We start from the raw sequence: 21,506 nt of genomic DNA, 5'->3' as shown, positions 1-21,506 counted from the left end.
TTTGAAAAATAAAAAAAACAATAAAAATAGCATACGTAGTCTGTGAGTTAACCTTTTATTGCTGCCTGTTTGCGACCATGGATGTGGTCATGAAGTCTAGAGATGAGCCTTATTTACCTTCTTTGTCAAAGCGCCTACCTAGCACAGTCCAAAGGCTTCCATTGTTTCCCATTCGGCAAACTCCCACCTTTCCTCCTGCTCACGGCTTGAGGATTGTTCTTCAGCATTTACCTAATTCTCCAAGCGTTATATGGAAGCCGCTATAAGGAGTCTCATTCATCTCCCCAGTGTAACTTGCTACTGTCCTCGGAGCAGGCCATTCCCTAATAACATTATTAAACCCGATGTTAATGCGCTCGGGGCCACCAGGACAGCCCCTGCCAAACCTGCACCCAGTCCACAGCTCCGGAACCAGAGGAAGTGACAACTGCCCTCTTTTCCACTTGAGGAGTCCTTCCAAACGGGGATATCGGCTCTGACTCCCTACTCCTTGTTGGCTCAAGTTGTTTTTTTTTTTCTTTCCCCATAATTCCTATAATGGGAAAAATGGGACAAACACAGGTGGACCCTTTTAAGTGAAAGCTTCACGTAACGACTTTGTCGAGAGATCTGCTTAATCACATACAAGGGCTAAATAAGGATTATCCTCCCCAGAAATATATTCCTCTCTCGAACAGATGATTGAAATGATTCCCTAAACCTCGTTTATTTTTTCTTTCCTAAACACATAAGAAAGTCAGCAAGAGCAAGGTCAGCCTTGTGAGCGGCCTCCTTTCAGACCAAAAAAAGGCTTGAGCTGACAGGGCCACAGCTCGGCCTTCACTGTAGTCAACGAAGCGTAAGGGCCTTTCTCAGAAACTTTAGCGCTGGAGGTGTAAGAAAGACGGCAATCATTTAAATCGGTGGCAGAACTCTCCTATTCTGCTTTTCGTCCATTTTCACCATAGAGGCATTAGCCAAGAAATCACTAGCAGCTAGGCGGCCCCCCTCAGGATTTCCAGCCGCCTGCACAGCGCAGCGCGCGGATGAGTAAGGCCAAACGAAGAATCGTATGTTGACAAGCCAAGATGGCCACTTTCACAGGGCTGGGGGATGCTGGCTGCAGGTCACCCGAGCATCTCAAGGAAGGGCGGCCGGAAAGACCCTCGGCGAGAGCCGGAGAACAAAACCTCCGCCGATTCCCGCGGCCACCGCATGGGGACGCAACCTCGCGGCCAGACAGGCGGGCCAACGGTCGGAAGGGAGGTGCCATGTTCCAGCAAGGGGAGCAGGTCTATAAAACCTTTGTGGCTTTTCTTCCCTATCGAATACGAAGGAACTCAACATACTCGCGTCTCCATTTACCCCTTGTTATAAACGCTTAATACAGCCTAAAGAACTATTCGCAGGAGGGCGCGTTACCTCTATTTCCTCCCCCTGCCTCGCAGAGTGGTTCATCCAGGGCTCCCCCCCACCCCCGCGTCCCCGGCTCACCGCCTCTTCCTTCCCATCCCCAGCTAGTGGCGCATTGGCGAGCGGCGCTGGGGGGCGGGACCCGAGCCGGGCGCACGCAGGCGCTGTGTATAAATACTGGGCCGTGCCGCCCGCCGGCTCGTTCGCCCCGCGCCGCCCGCTGCAGTCCTCTAGGACGCTGTCTTCTGCTTGCGCATTTCGCAGTCGTCGCCTCTTGGTATCCTTCTCTCTTCAACGCCGCTTTCACTCTCCATCACCGTCACCGACACCAACATGAACGGGCAGCTCAACGGCTTCCACGAGGCGTTCATCGAGGAGGGCACGTTCCTCTTCACCTCAGAGTCTGTGGGGGAAGGCCACCCAGGTGAGGTGACGGGGCCTGGCGTGAAGTGGGGGGCGGGCCGGGCGTGGCCGGCCGGGACCCGCGGAAAGCAGTGCCCACCTTACGCTGGTTGTCCTCGCCCGGCGGGCGGTGGGAAGAGCTGCGGCTGCGCGCCTTCCTCGTGGCGCCGCCGGTGCCGAGCGCGTGGCCGCCGCTCCCCTCCCCCTTCCTCTCGCCTCCCCTCCCATGCGGCCGCGCGCCGCGGCATGCGGAAGATTCCAGAAAGTGAGAGGGGCGGGGGCCGCAGCAGCAGCTTGTGCCCTATCCAGGAACGGCACTCTTTCCTTCTCTCCATGCGGCCGGCTGGAAAACCTCGAGTGGACCCCTCGCCCCGAGTGCCCGCGTCCGGCTCCCGGGAGCGCGCGCCCCGCATTGCAGCCGCAACCACGTGTTTGCCGCATGTGGCGTCTGGGTATGGGGAGCTTCGGGGCCGCGGGACCGCTGGGGTTTGTGGAGTCGGGGCCCCGCGCCTCGGGCATCTTATGTTTCCACTGGTTTCTTATTGGCTTGGGTCATTACTACACGCTGGAGGATACGGACATGTCCTTTAGTATATGGCCTTGCCTTCAAGGTGACAGCCTCCCACTAAATCTAGCGGATGTTGGGAAGGCGTTCCTTATTTGGAGCAAGTGTGAAAAGGATAGGAGACATGAGTTAAGTGTAAGCTGCTGCCATTGCGTTGAGATTCCTTGTAAAGGCTTTGGTGCTTACTGTTAGGCAAGGTTGTACTTCACGTTTCCTTCTGCGCGCTTTGTCCACTGGTCCGCCATCATGGGGATCAATTTACGCGTGAACGAGTGAAGCTATTTCAAGGACTTTAAATCTGAGCCTGAAAGTGTCACCTAGTAAAGACTATTTTGCTAGGCTGCTTCTGCCCTTACGATGACCACGATGATGTGGTAGCCATCTAGTATGATGACCTAAGAATCCATTTCACTCTAGTAAAGTCTACTTTGCCTGTGATGAAACCCCCCAAGTAACCTAGTGCTATAGAAGACAAACTCCAAGATCCTGATGAGTGAAGTTCAGTTGTTGAGGTGTGATGTCATTTTTTGGTTTTTCTCCCCCAGCTTTGGTAACGTGTTTGGCCCACCTTCTGTTTAGTAGTCATTTAAGTTACAGCATTTATAACAGTTTATAGATTTGAGTCTTGTCTGTGAGTTTGCTGCAGTACACATTTTGTTTTGTTTCAGATGGTTACATAGAAAATCCGGGAAAATGATAATTTGGGGTGTTATTTCTGTTAGTCCCTCTCCCAATTTTTAATGACAACACAGTGGGGAGAAAATCAAAAAAGATTCAGAATACATTTGGGCATTTCCCAGTTTGTTCAGCTCTTGTTCAACCCCCACGATAAAAATCAAGTGATGCTGTTTCACTCCTTTTGTCCATAAAATGTCCTTACTTCTGTTGACTCTTTAATTGACATAATTTCCCGTTACCCTAATTGGTGTTCAGTGTCAGGAGGGAGAAATTGATTTGACAAAAAACCAATTCACTTCTCTAGTTGGTTAGAGTGCAAACTTTAATGTAGGTGATAAAATGTATCACTGTCTTTGAAAATTAATATCTGTTTTCACTTGTTTAATCATTTCAGTTATGTGGCTGTTGTACTTTTAACAATGGAAACTGTTTTTGCCTGGGAACTTAATTTTTTCAAAATGTCTGAAATACTTTGGAGATGAGACTGAAACCCTTGTGAAGTGTAAAGTACACATATAATGAGTTTAAATGTATTGAACATGCTGGGTGTTCTGCTTGCTTACTTAAATGAATTGGTGAGCTTGTGTGATATGGTTATATTAAGACCATGGTGTCAGATTTTCAAGTAACACGCAGCACTATATCCAGCATTTATTCTTCAGGCAAATGGTTTCTGGTAAAGCAGTGTTTTAATTAGCAGTTAGGTGTAGCCGTTAAGATCTCCATACTTGGAATACCATTGAATTGTACACTTGAAAATAGTTACTTAAATTGGTAAATTTTATGTTGTGTGGGTGTTAGCACAATTTTAAACAAAAAGCTCTCCAAAAGATTTAAAGGATTTTTTTTTTCCAGACAAGATTTGTGACCAGATCAGTGATGCTGTCCTTGATGCACACCTTCAGCAGGACCCTGATGCCAAAGTGGCTTGTGGTAGGTTCAAAACTGCTTGCTTATCAACCGATGGAAAGGTAACATGAAAATTACTTTATAGAAGTGACGTTTGAGCGTGAACCTCTCTCTTATTAGAAACTGTTGCTAAAACTGGAATGATCCTTCTTGCTGGGGAAATTACATCCAGAGCCGCTGTTGACTATCAGAAGGTAGTTCGTGAAGCCATTAAACACATTGGATATGATGATTCTTCCAAAGGTGTGTTTTAGTTTATCTGAGCTCCTCATTTCTCCCGATGTTTTCTTCAGCCCTATCTTCAAGAATGTACCTGATAATCTTTAACTCCTTTATAATTTCACTACCCTTTTGTTCCAGCCTTATCCTATTCTCTGAAAGTACTTTTAATTACATAGGTTTCCTCCACTATCTGAAAGTAGTGTTCTCGAGAAACCTTTAATAAGACAAAATGACGTAAAGTGAAGCCACTCCCACTTTCTGAAAGTTCATATTACACCACTTAGCTTTTACAAAAGACCTGCATTAGTACCTGTTGTTGCTAACTAAAAGAAATCTGAAGTGGATTTTCACTTTTACACAGAAAAACTGGTATACTAATATGGCATAATGCCAATTTTTGGAAAGCAGAAGGATACTGTATTTGGTTAGCAGCATTTAGAATTCCATTTAATTGTAAATGGAAGGCATTCCTGTGACATTTTTGGTTTTTTGTTTTGTTTTTAATAAGACATTGTTGTTTATAGGGTTTGACTACAAGACTTGTAATGTGCTAGTAGCGTTGGAGCAACAGTCACCAGATATTGCTCAAGGTGTTCATCTTGACCGGAATGAGGAAGACATTGGTGCAGGAGACCAGGTATCTTGGTAGATAATATATGCACCTTTCTAACATTAAATTCTGAAGATTAGATTCATCACATTAGTAACTTCTCCTTTTTTCTAGGGTTTGATGTTTGGTTATGCCACTGATGAAACTGAGGAATGCATGCCTTTAACCATTGTCTTAGCACACAAGCTCAATGCCAAATTGGCTGAACTACGCCGCAATGGCACTTTGCCTTGGTTACGCCCAGATTCTAAAACTCAAGTAAGTGACGATCATAAGGCTAGATTATATGTATTACATTGGCACAGAATATCAGTAAAGTTTAATTAAAGCTGACTGAAGAAAGGATAGCATTTTCTCTTGTATTGCAATTTAGCATAGAGAATCAAAAATGAAACTGTTTAGTAGACTGATGTCCTGATCACTTGCATTGCCTTCAAGGTGACTGTGCAGTATATGCAGGATCGAGGTGCTGTGCTTCCCATCAGAGTCCACACAATTGTTATATCTGTTCAGCATGATGAAGAAGTTTGTCTTGATGAGATGAGGGATGCCCTGAAGGAGAAAGTAATCAAAGCTGTTGTACCTGCCAAGTATCTTGATGAGGATACAATCTATCATCTCCAGCCAAGTGGCAGATTTGTCATTGGTGGGCCTCAGGTAATGTCAATTCAGTTTACCCTTTTTGGATCTTTTATGTTTGCTTGCAAAAATTTTGGCTACGCCCATTCTTTTTTCTAGGTTTCTTTGAAGCCTACATATGAATCTTCTGGGGGTATTTCCTGACTGATGCAGAATCTGGCATTTAACAATCCTGATGTAAAACCTCTTATTGGAAAGCATTAGGCGTAAAGTGACTTAAATCCTGTAATTTCAGGGTGATGCTGGTTTGACTGGCCGGAAAATCATTGTGGACACTTACGGTGGTTGGGGAGCTCATGGAGGAGGTGCCTTTTCAGGAAAGGATTATACCAAGGTGGACCGTTCAGCTGCTTATGCTGCTCGTTGGGTGGCAAAATCCCTTGTTAAAGGAGGTCTGTGCAGAAGGGTTCTTGTTCAGGTATATACTTTTTTATATAACTGCAGTGATTATAAAAGTGGGAGGGCATTTAGTATAGTTAACCTGCCTGTCTTTTTTTTTTATACCAGTGTTATTATACAAGTGTGGGTCTCTTGATGACTGATTTTTATGACATTTGAATCCTTATAGGTCTCTTATGCTATTGGAGTTTCTCATCCATTGTCTATCTCCATTTTCCATTATGGCACCTCTCAGAAGAGTGAGAGAGAGCTATTAGAGATTGTGAAGAAGAATTTTGACCTCCGCCCTGGGGTCATTGTCAGGTAAAGATGGTAAAGCCTATTGCTAGTGAAAAATACTGAGGGTGTGGGTGTGTACGTATATACATGTATTTGAAATATATCCAAGTCTAAGAAGGTAAAGGTATGAAGATGACACAAGTGGGGAGCATTTTAATTCCTAGAATGTGTTGATGTTATCTTTTAAAATGCCTTGGGTAAAGGCTTAAATTAAGAAAAATCTAAAATGATAGTGCTCTTTGGTGTACACTAATCACCCTAGAAAGTTCTCCACACTTGATACTAGGCTTTGTGCTCATCTTACCTAGGGATTTTTTACTTAAAGCAGTACAGATAAATGGGATGTTCAAGGCTGTCAAAGAAAATAACCATGGTAGGGTGTGGGCATGGGACCTTGGTAAGTATTCCATGATCTCAGATGAGCTTTTAACCTTGAAATTTCTCAGAATAATGACAAGTTTCATATTTGTTGGGCCAAGGACGGAAAAACAAGAACTATAGTTACTAATAATGACTGTGCAAGGATTTTGGACACCAGGGAAGTAACACTTGCCACAAACTTTTCTCCTAGCATACCCCAGAGAACTGAACTCATTTGCCAGAACTCTTGAAAATGAGTCTTGCTGATTGTTTTGCTTTATTTTAATTAAATGCTACATATTAAGTTACGGACTTGTATATTCCAGGGATCTGGATCTGAAGAAGCCAATTTATCAGAGGACTGCAGCCTATGGCCACTTTGGTAGGGACAGCTTCCCATGGGAAGTACCCAAAAAGCTTAAATATTGAAAGTGTTAGCCTTTTTTCCCCAGACTTGTTGGCGTAGGCTACAGAGAAGCCTTCAAGCTCTGAGGGAAAGGGCCCTTCTTCCTAAATTTTCCTGTCCTCTTTCAGCTCCTGATCAGTTGCAGTCACTCTAGTCAATGACATGAATTTTTAGCTTGTGTGGGGGACTGTAAGTTGGGCTTGCTTTTCTATCCCTAGGTGTTTTGTTCACCATTATTATGAATTTAGTGAGCATAGGTGATCCGTGTAACTGCCTAGAAACAAACCAACAACACTGTAGTAAATAATGCTTTGAAATTGAACCTTTGTTGCCCCATCACCGAACCCTCTAAAATCCTCTAATTGCATTGACTTTCCCTCCAAATGCTGAAATGTCCTTGTGATGTGCACGTAAAGTATTTGTAGTTCCATTATAACCTCTGGCAATGCCACAGCCCTGTCAGCATGAATTTGTAATGTCTTGAGCTCTACTATTATGAATGTGAAGCCTTCCATATGTTCCCTATAACTTGATCCTTTTCTAATCATGTAGCTTTGTCAGGGAGTGTTCCCTTATCCGATCATTCTTGCATGTAACGCAAGTTCCAGTTGGAGCTCTAGCCTGACATTAAAAGAAAAAAGAAAAAAAGGCAGTTACCATTAAACCATCTCCCTGGTGCTTATGCTCTTAATTGCCATCTCTTACACAGCACCAAATCAAAATCTTTCCACTTTTCAGCTGTCTTTTGGAGGACGTACGTAATAAGGTTTTTATTTATAGTAAACCAATCCTATGCATGGTTTCAGCACTAGCCAAACCACCAACTCCTAGCTCTAGAAAAACAGGCACTTGGCACCCTTGTGATGTCATACAGAGAAGTCACAGGGGCAGTACCTGAGGGTCTGTAGGTTGCACACTTTGGTACCAGGTAACTTTTTTTTTCTTTATAAGAAAGACTGAGTACTCCACACTGCACAATAACTCCTCCCAGGGTTTTAACTTTGTTTTATTTTCAAAACCAGGTCCAATGAGCTTTCTGAACAGCTGGTGTAGCTACAGAGAAACCAGCTTCCTTCAGAGAGCAGTGCTTTTGGCGGGGAGGAGGAAATCCCTTCATACTTGAACATTTTCTAATTGCTTATTTATTGTATTCTGGGGTATGGCGTAAGTACAGAGAAGCCATCACCTCAGATGGCAGCTTTTAAAAAAATTTTTTTTTTCCTTCAACACCATGATTCCTTTAACAACATGTTTCCAGCATTCCCAGGTAGGCCAAGGTGTCCTACAGAAAAACCTTGGGTTAGACCTACAGGGGGTCTGGCTGGTGTTAACACAAGGGAGGGCAGAGCTGGTGCGGCTGGCCATGGAGAAAGCTGACTTGGCTGGTGTGGTACAGAGAAGCCAGCTTGTTTACATGCTTATTCCATGACTGCTTGCCCTAAGCAAAGTGCCTTTCAGGATCTATTTTTGGAGGTTTATTACGTATGTCTGGTTCTCAATTCCAACAGTTTAATGAAGACTAAATAAAATGCTAGGTTCTACCTTAATCAGTGTACATTATTCTTTAAGTGTTTTGTATCAATATGATTTAAGAACATACTCTAACCCTGTGGTACAGGGGTGTTTGTAATTTCTGTTCCTAGCACTGAGAAAGTTCAAGATTTGATCTGTCCAGCATTGCTTTTTTTGGCCAACGCAATGGCCACAATCCATGTGTCCTTTTTTTGAAGCATCCATTCTTATACTACCAATAATGTTTTAAATTGTAAGCTTAAGGATTAAAAACTAAAGGTATAAAAATGACTGACATAACATGAAGGGAATAGCAATAGTCTTTAGAATTTAAATCTACTTTTAATCTTTTTGACTATAATATGTAAAAACAAGGTTTATTAAGCTATTAATCCCTCTATATAAACAGGTGTTAGAGGCTGCAAGTTACACGTTCAGTACACATTAGTAACTGGTGAGGGACCTGCTTCCAATCCATCATACACAATAAAAGAACCAAAATTTTTTTTGAAAAAATAAAGTGAAGATGCTACAAGTTTACAAAGTTTATTCTGAATTCGTGGCAGTTTGTATAGAGGGTTCTTAACCACATAGTTCTGTGAACCATCCTTTCTTGAGCCTAGGAACTCAATATATATTGACAGGAGCCACTTGGCCTAATGTTCTACCCAGCATGTACAAAGTCAAGAGATGATTAAACTTTTTATGGTTGACCTGCAAATGTGAAACCCATGGAATGTGGCTTACACCTCTTGGGAGACTTAAGAAATTTAGAAATATGTTGGGAGAGGAGATAAGGTTAAATCTTAGAGGAGTATCATTGGAACTCTACTGCTCAGAAACTTGAGAACTTCAACTTTGCTTGACATGGGAAAGTTTACAGAATGTTTCAAAGAGCTTTTAAATGCCAGTGCATTTCTGTCTACAAGTAACCATGCTGGCCATATAAGGAGAATGAGTAATAGTGAATGCTCCTAAATTGGTAGTGCTAGAGTAGTTGCCTTAGGATCAGGTCCAGTATTTGCTAGGAACATCTCAGGCCTCAAGCTTGCAGGATAGGGAGAATGACCTTTAAGGTTCTTATCCTCTGCCCAGCCTTGGGGGACAATCCTAAAGATAGGAAGATGGAGGAACATTAACCAGCCCAAGGAGAAAGGATCAAAGGCATGAAAGGGTGGGTGATTACAAAGCAGGGAATGTCAATTCATGTTTAGGTTGAGAAATGCGTACTTGCCTTTTCTGCAAAGTGGATGATGACAGGGACAAAAGAGCCAAACAGCAGGGGCAGAATTACAAGGAATAAAAACTGGCTAAAAGGACATTGATAAGCCATATGCTGTAACAGCTGCAGTTACAGGAACTGATTGCTCCTGAAAGCTGAGATCTCCACTGAGCAACTTTTTCTCACCAGTATGAAAATAACCACTTGTCCTCTATCCCACCCCATCATCACTGGGGAAATGAGAAGTGGTGAGCTAACAGTTTGGAGAAAACGGCACACTTGCCATATTCTGAAAAGTACTTTTTGTAAGAGTTCACTCCCACAGTGGAAAAGAGCTTTGTTAGTCAAATAAGAGCAAGGTGGGTAGTGCTTGGAACAAAGGACAGCTGAGCTTAACTGGCAAAGGCAACAGTGCCAAGGTATGTTGTGTCACAGAGAGATCTGCAAAATACTTGGAAAACTGATCCTCCCACATCATAACTGGGTCAAATTACCCTGTGGCACAGCCCTTGCTAGCCTATACACCGTCTATGAATCAAGGTAAGAGGGACTTAAACTGCCAGGCCACCCTTGGCCTCAGTGGGGTGCCCTTACTCAGGCCCAACCTGCACAAACGACTACATGGTAGCTCTACTCTCGTCTAACCTTAACCAAATTCCAGTACAAAGGCTGAAAGAACACAAAGGTAGTAGAGATGAAACTAACAGTTGAGGTAGAAGCAATGGGTCTTGAAATAAGTCTGAGGTAAAAAGTGAAGGCTGATGACTCACAGATGACTTGGTCAAAAAAATACTGCCCTTCACTAATAAAGGAGCAGGTCAGTTCAGGATGAATGTAAGTTCTGTTTAGGACAGTTTGAAGCTGTGGGATATTCAGGTGGTGCTATTTATATATGTCTAGGGCAGAGAAGAAATCTAAGTAGCAGCATTGGAAATCATGGGGTTGACATAATCATCCCACGTGTGTACAGAAAAAACACAGCTACCTAGGAAAGAACCTGAGACCACTGTCCAAGGGATTGAGGGTGGGTAGGGCAAGGGAGAGAAGCCTGAAAACACGCAATCCTTTATCAAAATTACTGGAACTGCCCACTGACTGCCAGTCTCTGGTAGGAGACCACGAGCACCCAGAGCAGGGGGCCTTTTGTTTATTTCTCTATGCACTCTTACTTCCTAGTCCACTGCCAGGCCTTTAAATTTTCATGGAATTGAGGAGCTTCCTGAAACAACCCTGTATATCCAAACCTACAAACTGACTAAACATTAATCCCTTACCAAGTCTGGTAAATTTTTACTTAACATCACTTTTTGCTAATGTCTAGAATACTACTAAATACTACACTAACTTTTAGAGAGATACTACTATCAATCTAAATTTCCTTACTAGTTTAACTTCATGCTATTCTAACTGCCCTCATAACTGCTAGTGAAAAACTTCCTGGCTATATAGATAATGCGAACAAAGAAGGAACCAGAATTGTAAAGAAAATTACTTTGTGTGCCTATAGAACCTGATCACCATCCTAACAGTACTTACAGTTAATGTTAAACTACATTTCAGAATTATTGTCAATGATTCTGAAAATTAAAAGATGCAGGGTGTAGGACCTTAAGTCAAACAGACTTGAGGTTCAAACCACCAATCCATCCCTTATTAGGTGTATGTATGAGCAAATTATATTACCTCTCAGCCTCAGTTTCTCCAACTGTAAAACATAGCTAATGGCCATTAAGGACTAAATGTAATAATGCAGATACTGTGCTTCACACAGTGCCCAGCATATCGCAAGCACTGGAAAACAGCTGCTATTTCATCAAGGGGAATTACATTAAATCTCCCTCTCCAAGGAGCCAGTCACTTTAAATCTGATTCTTAATCCCTGTATCTTAGAACATTTTCACATTGTTTTTAACCCTTTCCTAGCCCCTTAACCTTAGACTGATACATGTTACCCTTACTTTACTTCCTTGACTCCTCTATCATTTCTGAAAAATGAGCTGTGGACAAAGAATAAAAATGTAAAAAAATACACGAGATAGTTTTTTCAAATTTCCACTGCATAGGTACTGGTCCTGTGACTGGCTGTTCCCATATCTGTACCCAAGGTCTGGCCCCCTTCAGAACTCTGAGTGGACAGGATCAGAATTTGGCTCAGGTGGATTAGGATCTGAAGAATCTGTGTTTGAAGGACTTGACTCTCCAACTGGCTCAAAGGGTCGCAAGTTTGCATAAGTCACCTCTTGGGCCAGCTGCTCCAGGGAAGGGCGGCCTAACAACAGATTTCGAAGTGAGATGCAAGTCATCAGGAAGCTGAAAAAGAGGAAAAAGGCTACCTAGTCCCAACTCGTTTTGACACAGGAATTCCTGCCAAAGTCCTTTAGGGATACCTGGTCTTATCTTACCTCCTCTCACCCAGGCATAAATGAGAATCTCCCCCCAATGACCCCCACATCCCAGCTGGAAGGGCACCCCATCCATTATACAGTCTAGTAGAGGATTCCAGGGTAGGGTAGGAATAACCCTTGGGGAAGTTGAAAATAAGCTGAGGCCAGAAGGCCATCAGATACAGGTCATTTATACTCTTCCATTAAATCAGAGAGAGGAGAGTAGAGAAGGAAAAAGGATTTAGTGCTAGAGCATCTTTGTAAGTTGCCCTCACAAGTATTTCTGTGGATGAGACTTACCTACGACGGAAGACATAGACCTTTCGCAGCAAAAAGCGCAAGAGCCGCTCATGGAAAGGGGTATTTCGCCGACGTTCAATCTCCTGGAGCCTTTGCTGGCGTCTAAGAAAGGTCTGGACTAGAGGTGTTGGTTCAAGGCCCCCTTTTACTTCCCCTTCCAGCAGAGGTTGCAGCTCTGGAGGTAAAGGCCCTGTTTCTGCCCAGAAGATGTAGCAAAAAGAGGAATCACTGAGAGATCATTCCCTCCTTTACAACTCCCCTTTCACCAACTAGAGTTCACTCTTCAATGCCTAGATCCTCATTCACAACCCTGACGTCTTGTAACCAGGGGCTATCTCAGCCCAAATCTTCATATACTCACCACTTCCATTCTCCACCTTCTCCTTTAATTCCTGGAGATATGCCAGGTCTTTCTCCAGTGCAAGCTCCGTAGTGTTGACATAGATGTACATGTAGCAGGAAGGAAGGGGTGACACTGTATACACCTTATGGTACTCACCAGCAGGCAACTGGGAAGAGGGAAGAAATGGATATATTCACTCTACCTTTTCGTAGCCAGCACTACCTTCCCATCCCCGACCCAGGCAGTTTTCTTACTGTGTTTTGGAGTCCAAAGGACTGACCTCTAGAATCCTGGATGAGGCTACTCACAGCCCAGGGGCCCTAGCTTTTCAAGCTCCCACTGCTCAATTGCTAGGGTAAAGCATCTTGAGTCTATAGTAAGTTAATTCCACTCACCTACACTTTTCTGCCATTGTTAATTCCAGTAAAATACCTGCATTTTTTCTCCCTCCTGAAGAGTCTGGTTCTTCTGTTCTGCCACCAGTTCCACAGTCACTTCCCCCTGCAGCAGCTGGATGCTAGTGTTGCCCAGGTCTTCACTCACAAAATTCTCCAGGTGCAGCCCTATCAGGGGCAACAAAGTTCCGCAGCCCACCCCATGACAGTGAACTCATTCCCAGCCAGAAGAGAGATATCACACCTCCTCTACTAGCATTTCTCAGATTTCAAAAACATTCCTCCCACCAGGCGGACCCCCTACCCACTACCCATCTCCACCGCATGCAATATCCCTGGCCATGGAAGCCAGAGAAAAGACAGCAAAGCCTCTCCTTCCTTTTCTCCATACCAGGGAAATCTGCAATGAAGACCACCTCAGTGTGGTTGTCTAGGCTGCTCCTGATTTCCTGTAACTTGGTCCTCCAGGGAGATAAGTCTATCAGCAATGGCTGCAGCCAAGGTGTACGCTGGAAGGGGGACCAGGCAGCCTGCACAATGTCCACACGAGGGTCAAAAATCCTTAGGAAAGAAAACCATGTTTTAAAGAGGCCATAGCTACCTACCCACCAGAATTTCCAGTTTTGTTCCTTTCATCACCATTCCCAGGTAGAAGAAACAGAGTTTTCAAACAGAAAAAATGGCCTATGTCAGCATGGTATTGCCAGTGTGGGACACAGAGAGAAAAAGAAATTCTCGAGCACTGGGAAGAATGGGGGTTAGTGGCCACCTGAGAACTGGGTTAACAGTTTCTATAGAACAGGTCAGTTACCTTTTCTCTGGATGCTGGTGCCCCCTGCTGGAAGCAATGAGCTATGCCCACAACCAAGCCAAAAGGGACAGGCACGAGAGGACAGCCTTTCAAGCAAGACACTAGGAAGCATGGGCCATTCATCTTGGCAAAAGGAGCTGGGTTTCATTTCCCCCTTTTCTGCCCCCTTGCCCACCTCTGCTGGAAGCGGTCATTGATGGAGACCCAAATATCAAAGTAGATCTGGGGCTCAGTGACATTGTACTTGGGAAGCAGGCGGCTCAGGCAAGTGGCATATTGCTTCAGCATGTCTGCATGATCCTTCCATCGCCGGCTCTGTGTGAATACCTGCCCCAAACCCCCTCATTAGTCCCACCTCATGGTTATCAACCTCCCGGGTAGGTCATGCACTTCCAATGGCACAAAGAGATGCTTGCTGCCCGTTTTGACCAGAAAAGAAAAAAACTGAACTTGTTTTCGGGGAAGAATTTGTCATGCCTGGGTTAGTGGTAACTTTTCCTAAATCTAACCTCAATTCAAGGAAATGTGTGACACTGCCCTATTTCAACCTACACAAAAGGAGGTCAATCTGGCTTCTGAGAAATGGCAGAGTAGACCCAAATTTGTTTTATAATTGTGTTTAGGACTGAATCAGAACCCAAAGCTCATGAGGGCTCTGGAGAAGAGTTAATTGTCTACATCAAGTCTCACCCCAGGGTTTAGGTAGCCCAGCTCGCCAGTGCGGCCATCACGGTAGGTGATCTTCACGTGCTGGTGGGAGCGGGAGTGCACCATCATGTCCCAGGAATAGCCGTACAATCCGTTGGTCCAGTTGTTATAGCCCTGAGAAGGCAGTGCAGAGGGAATCAGCTCAGTGGTTTTCATGTGAACCCCATCCTCCACCGAGAAAAGGCTGTAATAAACCAGCTCCATTCTTTCTCTACTGTTATCGCCCCTGCCACTTTCCAAGCTAATCCCGGCCCATATATACCTGGGTGAGGAAATGGGAGTAGGGCAGGAAGAGCTGCTCCAAGAGGTAGAGCAGGGCAAAGGCGGTGCCTAGGTGATGGCGCAGCCCTGGCTTCTGGCCTCCTTTGGAGCGGCTCCTCTTATACATGCAGGAGGTGCTAGGCTGAGGGGCAGCCTTGAGGGGCAGCAGTTCTTGCAGCCTTGCAGGGCAGTGAGATACCAACTTCCGAGGCCACTCAGGAGGACAGAAGAGAGGGCTGCTGGCCAGCATGACGTAGGGGAACATACCTAGAAAAGTAGGGAGAAAATAAGCATTTCAGGAGTTTGGCTTGGGGAAACATGAGTAATCTCAACCCCCTTCTCTTAGGAGACCTCTTCTGGTATTCCGCTTAAGATAAAAGAAATTCTTAACTAGAGGATACTTACATCCTAGAGATTCCTTACTATACTGAAAATACTCATGAACCTAGAAGTCCCAGTCCTCTCCTCCCATTGATTTCCATTTTACAGCAACTACATCTGGTTTAATTTGGCAAATGTTCCTTTCGCCATCTCTCATTCCCAAACAATGCCTCTGGCTAGTCCCTCTTTGCAAACCTATGGTTTCCTATTTCCTACCAGACTACAGGTACTGACCAATGCTGAAAAGTTGGGAATTCATGCAGTGGAAGTAGGACACGAAGAGGAGGCCAATGGACCTTGAGGCATCAAAGAAGAGCAGGAAACCAGCTGAGAGGTCGAGCAGCAGTCCACACCAATGCACCACGAGCAGACTGGTCATCGCCTCGGACAACACTAGTCTGCAGACACCAGGACAAAGGTCAGGCGGCAGCCCACTGGGAACCCAGCACTCGGCACAGTCACAGCCAGTGTGCCTCTCCTACCCGGTCCTCTGCAAAGGACCCACCCCGGCAGGCAGGAAGGACTCTGCACAATGATACCCTAACGCAGAGCTTTCCAATCTATTTTTATTCCCACACACTTCAGGCGTCCAATTTTTTTCTGTATATTCAGCATAGATCGCCTCAGGCAAAATCTGATTGGGAAGTGTGTGTATTGTGGAGGGGCAGGCTCTTCATGCAGATTTTCAGGCTCTTCATGCAGATTGTAAATGAGAAGAAACTTAAAAAAAGATGCTTGACTAACATTATAATGAAGTCAAACTTTAGGAACTGGGAAATAACAGGGAAGAAGAACCAGAAAAAAGTAAAACAAGAGGGAAGAAGAAATGGGAGGAGCGAAATCCGAGGGGGCAAAGCTCTGTTTTGTAGAACTGGTAACAGTAGTTTTATCAGGGCTGGGAGGCTGTCTTCTCATACTCTGACTGAGGAATCCTGGCAAGAGGCTGGGGTACCAACCCCAGGACATAGGCACCATCTGGGGCAACTGCTGGGTGCACTGACTCATTTACCATGTCACCTAGTTCTGGCTCTTTCCTGTCCATTTTTCCTTTTATTCCAGCCTATAACATAAGTTTTCCAGGGTAGGCTAGGCCTAGATCTTTTAGTATCCTCAACTTTGCCTTCTGCTGAATGGGGAGATGAGTGGACAGAAGAAAGCATGTGGCAAACTCAGGCAAAGAAGGAATAGTAGCCATTACTACAGAACTGAAGGAGGCAAGTCACCCACTTTGTGCCCTTGCCTCAATAACTCTGCCCTGACTGCCACTCACTTGAAAGGACTGAAGAGCCAGTGCCGGGACAGGTATTCCATGGAATAGCCTTCAACCCAGTCTGCATCCAGCTTCTTCACACCAGCAATGAAGTACACAATGAAGATCTGCAAACACAAAATGCAAAACAAATGTTCACACACAAAAAAGAACCCTGTATTCTACAGTCAAAAATAAAGTAAGTTCTGATTCCAATTCAGGGCTCAAGGAAGATTAGATCCATGCTACTATTCATTCATCTCAGGCATTCACTGATTCAACAAGTACTGCTGACACACTACCAATGCCAAGCATAGTATTAGGCACTAAGGAAAGTCATGAAACAACTCTCTCATGAGGATTTTAATCCAGTAGGCACAAGGCTCTACTCTTTCCATGACAAAGTGAGAAAACCCAGAGATCAGGGAACTGGAAACAATGGAAAAGTAAGCCTAGCTGTCCAGCAAAAGGGATAAAAGAAGATCCAGGGAGGCAGAGTAGGGTGCAGTCTGGCAGTCAGAGGGCAGTGCTGTCAAGAACACCTCCCTCTTTCCTGAATTCCTGTACCTGGCCACGCAGCATTGTGTAGTTCCAAAGGGGCACGTGGGCATTCTGCTTGTGGGCCTTCAGAAGGCCGTCCACAGACCTACACCAAGGGAAGTTAAGGATTGAGGACAGCTGCTTAGTCCAGCCACATTTCCACGTTTCTTTTTAAATGCAGTAACCTATACATCCTGGGACATCTCTCATATCCTCTCCAGTCCTCTGGGCTATATGAGCAAATTGCAACAGTGATTATTTCAAGTCATAACAGAAATATTACTAATGAGTTACAACAAAAAGTTCAGTGTTTTCTATTAGTTCGCAAATTAGTCTGTTCTAATGGAACAAATCAGGAAAGACTACAATGCCAGAAACATGACTCAATTTGAAAAAGAATGAATTTGAGAGAGTGTTTGAAAAGCTAAAGGTGTATGTAAATATATATAATGCCTTAAAAATTTTTTCAATATCTAAGACAAACTGACTTTCACAGATCTGGATGCCAGGATCTAATGCCAGGGGGTAGCTGCAAACAGCTTACCTAGGGAGAGGACTGATAAACTCGGACTATTAAGACTAGATGTATTCTAGGGAGGCAGAAGCAAAGCAGGTTTTCAAGAAAGCTGTGAATGAACAGAGAAGTTGGCAAAGGGGCAGCTCTCACGTGGTCAAGAGCTCTGGAGTCTGCAGTTAGGGAGACTTGGATTCTCTCTTGTGCCCCTTACCAGCTATGTGATCTTAGGCAAATTCTTTATGTCTCTAAAGCCTTAGTTTTTTCATCTAGCAAATGAGAACAGCACTGTGGACCTCATGGGTTTAAATGAAAATTTTAAACATGTTTAATAGAGTTTGTGGCATGTGGAAAGCCCTCAGTAAGTGATATGTATTTTTTTCAACCTGTGTACAAGTCATAAAAAGTAAAATTTTCAGGGATATTTTGTCAAAACTGCCTCTAAATTATTTATGATCAGACTGGCATTCCACATCAATTTAAAGGTCAACAAAAGGAGTATTTTATATATATAAGTGAAACTTAGTATCTTATAAATCACTAGCAAATTCAATATCTGAGATATTTTCCTCTCCCCAGCTTACTGACATCTCATATCTGCTTGTCACTTAATAATAGGAAGAATCCTTAAAGGTCATCTGCCCTGCCACCCTCTCTCCAAATCCCTTCTCCACCTCCCATGAAAGATGGTCACCTAAGGCAGAGGCGGGGGAGGGTTACATCCTCCCAGGACAGCACTGCTGAGCAGCCCTGGTGCGCCCTCTTGTTGTGACATGACTTTGCCTCACAGCAACTTCTACTCTTGGCTCTAACTGTGCCCCTCCGAGCTCACACAGAGCAAGTCTGCTCTGTCTTCCACATGACCACCCTTGAAGTATCTGAAAACAGCTATGTCTGGCTTTAGTCTTCCCTTCATCTCTCTAAGGGGTTTACAGAAAGAGGACAGATCAAGGCATCTGAGGAGATATGGAAAGACTGGGTGGGAATGGGGCCATTTTATTTGTCATCCCAAGTGCCCCAACCTTGCTGACCCGTCCCCCACCCAATCCATCCGAATTGAAGTGTGACCTTGTAACCATACTTTGCAAAGCGTGGTTAAAAATATGCTTGCCAGGGCAACTTCTAGGACTCAGTGAGCACCTATCTCTGGTAACCACCCTGACCCAGCCAACCCCTCCCCTTTTATCCCCTGGATTCATACCAGTAGTGGTTTGCATCCATGAACATCAGCTGAAAGGCCAGCAAACCATACAGATAGGAGTGGTTGTTCCACGATGTCTTATCCAAGAGAAACACATACCAGTATGGCAGCAGGAATAACACACAGCTGATCCGGTAGCAAAGGCCCAGCATCATGCCCAGTGCCCCTGGGATTTGTGGGGGAGAGGATTAAGATGTCAGAAGGTCACCACAGGCCCAGTTTCCCTGGGACATGCTGTGGGTGAAATTAAGAACAGTCATTAGACATTTTATAATCAGGTAAAACTAAATTAAAATTAAATGTTTTCTTAATATTCTTAAAAAGTTAAGGGGTCAGAGCTTGGATCACACACAAATCAGTATGATGAAATTATAAGTCACAGCGTAAGTGAAATAAACAACCCAGGACCTTCGTCATTCATCAGCATACTTTGTATTTCTGTGTTTTATGTAGGCCAGCCAATACTCCCATCTCTTCCACAGTTTCCCTCACCCAGAAACATGATGGTATAGACAAGATACATCCAGTCAAGCGGCAGGGGCTGCAGGACATCCAGCAAAGGGAAGCGGCACACCTCCAGCCCATCCAGATATCTTCGGTCCAGGGAGCTGAGCCCACGTTCCTGGGGAATGTCCAGCACCATCATCAGCCCTGAAAAAGAAGTTGTGGGGGAATGGGGCCATTAGGCCTCAGCAAAGGAAGCAGTGGAACACACCAGAATACAGTTGAATGCACCCATCTCCAAGGTCAGACTTCTTTCCTAATCCTAGCTCTGCCATTTATTCATTCATCTTACCATAATCACTGAGTACGGCATTATGCCAGTTAGGAGACCTCAGAGAGCCACTGCACCTTACTGAGCCAATGCCCACTGGTGAAACGGGGCTCATAAGATTTTACAGGGTTACAGAGAGGTTTAAATGAAAGAAGCATACAAAATGCTATAAAGGCTGTTCAGGCTTTGACAGTTATAATAACAAAGGTCAGTCCTGCCAGGCTATACAGAACGTGCTCTAGGGTGATGCTTCTCAACTTTTCCCACAAATATTCCACAGCAATATTTGGCTAACACAACACAAGGGGCTATTCAGGTGAGGAGGCCAGCTCCAGGTAAGGCAGGGCTTCCCAACCTCAGGACTATTCACACTTTGGGCTGGTTGGTTATTTGTTGGGAGGGGCTGTGCATCATAGGTCATTTATCAGCATCCCTGGCTCCTAACATAGTTACCAGTAGCCACCTATTCCCCTTTTGCCCCAGTTACACAAATAAAAATGTGTGCAGACATTGCTAAATGTCCCGTGGGAAACAAAATTGCCCCCAGTTGAGAACCACTGGGCTTAGAATATTAATATTTCAGCACATCTGTAAACCACCATTTCAAGCACACATGCATGGCCTATGAATTAGGAAGCTATGCATTAGGGAGTCACTGCCAAAATCTCTTCCTTGTCAGCCCTGCTGTTTCTCAGAAGTCTATTCCTTGGCATAGTTACTGGGCAACTTCATGCCACAAGCAAAATGGGACCCTAATTAGAGGGGACAAAGCTGGGTTAATCCTCAACTCCACAAAGACTTCGTCCAGGTTATCAGTATCTTCAGCTCTGAGAAAAATGTAGGTTAAATCACTAAGTAAACAAGAAGGGGACAAAGGACAATGTTACTCTCCCACTTCTAACCAAACTCGACTCACCAAAGAGAAAACGAAAGACGGCCAGGCTTGCAGGATCCGTTGGTCGATTCAGCAGGGTCACCAACCTTGCCCAGCTGGACACATCTGACCACTCAAAACCCAAGAGTTTTCCCATTCGGCTGCCCGGATTGGACCGTGAGGTCTGTCCAGCCTTGTCTTTCAGTGCTTTATCTGCAACCGATAAACGGCAAAAGTGTGTGTGCACGTTTAAGGTGTAGGTTCTTTAAAAGAGCGAATCACAGCCCCAACAGCCCCAGGGCTTCTGCCTACCTAGGTTCTCCCACTGATCTCTGACTACCAAAAACATCCTTTCAGTGCAGACTCCAATCTTTCTCTACATGCCCCTCCCCAACGAACGTCTCCCTCCCCGGGGTCCCAGAGGGCAGACCTTCCGCCCCCGGCCCACGGAGACCAGCCCTCTCCCTCCGCCGTACAGCGGGGCTCTGCGCCTACCTGAGCCGCGCGGGACCCGAGCGGACCGGGCAGACACCGCCATAGCTCCGCGGAGGTAGCTCGGCCACAGAAGCAGCGTCCGAGAAAGGGGCGTCGCGAGCAGTAGCTGCCCGAAGCTCGGCCTCCCGACACATCAGCACCTGCGCGGCCTGCCGGAAAGCGCCGGGGTGTCGTGAAGGCCCCAGCCGGCCGCGCCGAGCTCCCTGCTTGGCGGCAAAGGGCGGGCCGAAGAGCCTTGGGGCGGTGCGGCGACGTGGGTGGGCCTTGCCCTCACCCGGAACTGAGAAGGAGCGCTAGTACCGTCAGACCTGTCCCTCTTCTGCCGCAATACCGATTTCGTCCCTGAAGCCTGCCGAGAGCCCTCCGTTGCTTTCAACTGTAGGAAGATTCAGAATTCCCGCAACTTCCCGGAGTCCCTACTCTCCCCCATTCGGCCTCCCCAGGTCGTAGTGACCCTGCGGTGCTCCCCGAGTTGAGTGGTACGGGAGCAAATATCAGACTTCCCAGAGAGGTTGATGGCAGAGTTGAGGACGCGCCTGGACGGGCTGCCCCGGCCTAGAGAGGGTGTGCGAGTTCCTTTATTCTCCCTTCCAGTACCTGCCAAGAACCAGGGGTTTGAAATTTGCAGGGGAAACCGGAACAACAAACTACAGAGGAGATGCAGAATAGGGCCAGTGAGT

The 21,506-nt window shown here is 45.3% G+C and overlaps 2 protein-coding genes across 5 annotated transcripts; one reads left to right on the top strand and one right to left on the bottom strand.

Moving 5' to 3' along the window:
• Positions 1 to 1,572: 1,572 nt before the first annotated feature.
• MAT2A (methionine adenosyltransferase 2A) lies at positions 1,573 to 8,408 on the top strand. The gene is made up of 9 exons (XM_036931128.2): positions 1,573 to 1,816; positions 3,893 to 3,970; positions 4,067 to 4,189; positions 4,693 to 4,805; positions 4,893 to 5,036; positions 5,217 to 5,435; positions 5,653 to 5,835; positions 5,986 to 6,119; positions 6,782 to 8,408. Exons 1-9 carry the CDS (start codon positions 1,726 to 1,728, stop codon positions 6,882 to 6,884), a joined length of 1,188 nt encoding a protein of 395 aa, XP_036787023.1. The 5' UTR covers positions 1,573 to 1,725; the 3' UTR covers positions 6,885 to 8,408.
• Positions 8,409 to 8,903: 495 nt separating this feature from the next.
• Positions 8,904 to 20,985, bottom strand: GGCX (gamma-glutamyl carboxylase). 4 transcript variants are annotated; one of them, XM_036931124.2, is made up of 15 exons: positions 20,827 to 20,985; positions 20,374 to 20,544; positions 19,175 to 19,333; positions 18,683 to 18,848; positions 16,995 to 17,073; positions 16,449 to 16,555; positions 15,413 to 15,576; positions 14,799 to 15,064; positions 14,519 to 14,650; positions 14,004 to 14,155; positions 13,409 to 13,578; positions 13,055 to 13,203; positions 12,641 to 12,788; positions 12,280 to 12,475; positions 8,904 to 11,905 (listed from the first exon to the last, which is right to left on the bottom strand). In XM_036931124.2, exons 1-15 carry the CDS (start codon positions 20,867 to 20,869, stop codon positions 11,713 to 11,715), a joined length of 2,295 nt encoding a protein of 764 aa, XP_036787019.2. In that variant the 5' UTR covers positions 20,870 to 20,985; the 3' UTR covers positions 8,904 to 11,712. The 4 variants fall into 4 exon arrangements, with proteins under 4 accessions (XP_036787019.2, XP_036787020.2, XP_036787021.2 ...); XM_036931125.2 differs by having other exon boundaries at positions 13,055 to 13,185; XM_036931126.2 differs by having other exon boundaries at positions 18,782 to 18,848.
• Between the last annotated feature and the right edge of the window lie 521 nt (positions 20,986 to 21,506).

The sequence above is a fragment of the Manis pentadactyla genome, chromosome 2, assembly GCF_030020395.1.
Source record: "Manis pentadactyla isolate mManPen7 chromosome 2, mManPen7.hap1, whole genome shotgun sequence".
NCBI lineage: Eukaryota > Metazoa > Chordata > Mammalia > Pholidota > Manidae > Manis > Manis pentadactyla.
The sequence above is the reverse complement of the archived record's forward strand: the minus strand, read 5'-3'. Positions and strand labels throughout refer to the sequence as shown.

What these genes read in the sequence shown, in the direction of transcription:
- MAT2A (XM_036931128.2), top strand. Translation starts at nt 1,726, where the DNA reads ATGAACGGGCAGCTCAACGGCTTCCACGAGGCGTTCATCGAGGAGGGC. An exon ending in TGTGGGGGAAGGCCACCCAG is followed by an intron (nt 1,817 to 3,892) that starts GTGAGGTGACGG and finishes TTTTTTTTCCAG; the next exon opens with ACAAGATTTGTGACCAGATC. An exon ending in GCAGAAGGGTTCTTGTTCAG is followed by an intron (nt 5,836 to 5,985) that starts GTATATACTTTT and finishes GAATCCTTATAG; the next exon opens with GTCTCTTATGCTATTGGAGT.
- GGCX (XM_036931124.2), bottom strand. Translation starts at nt 20,869, where the DNA reads ATGGCGGTGTCTGCCCGGTCCGCTCGGGTCCCGCGCGGCTCAG. An exon ending in TGGGCTACCTAAACCCTGGG is followed by an intron (nt 14,156 to 14,518) that starts GTGAGACTTGAT and finishes GGTTTGGGGCAG; the next exon opens with GTATTCACACAGAGCCGGCG. An exon ending in GTCTATGTCTTCCGTCGTAG is followed by an intron (nt 11,906 to 12,279) that starts GTAAGTCTCATC and finishes CCTCTTTTTCAG; the next exon opens with CTTCCTGATGACTTGCATCT.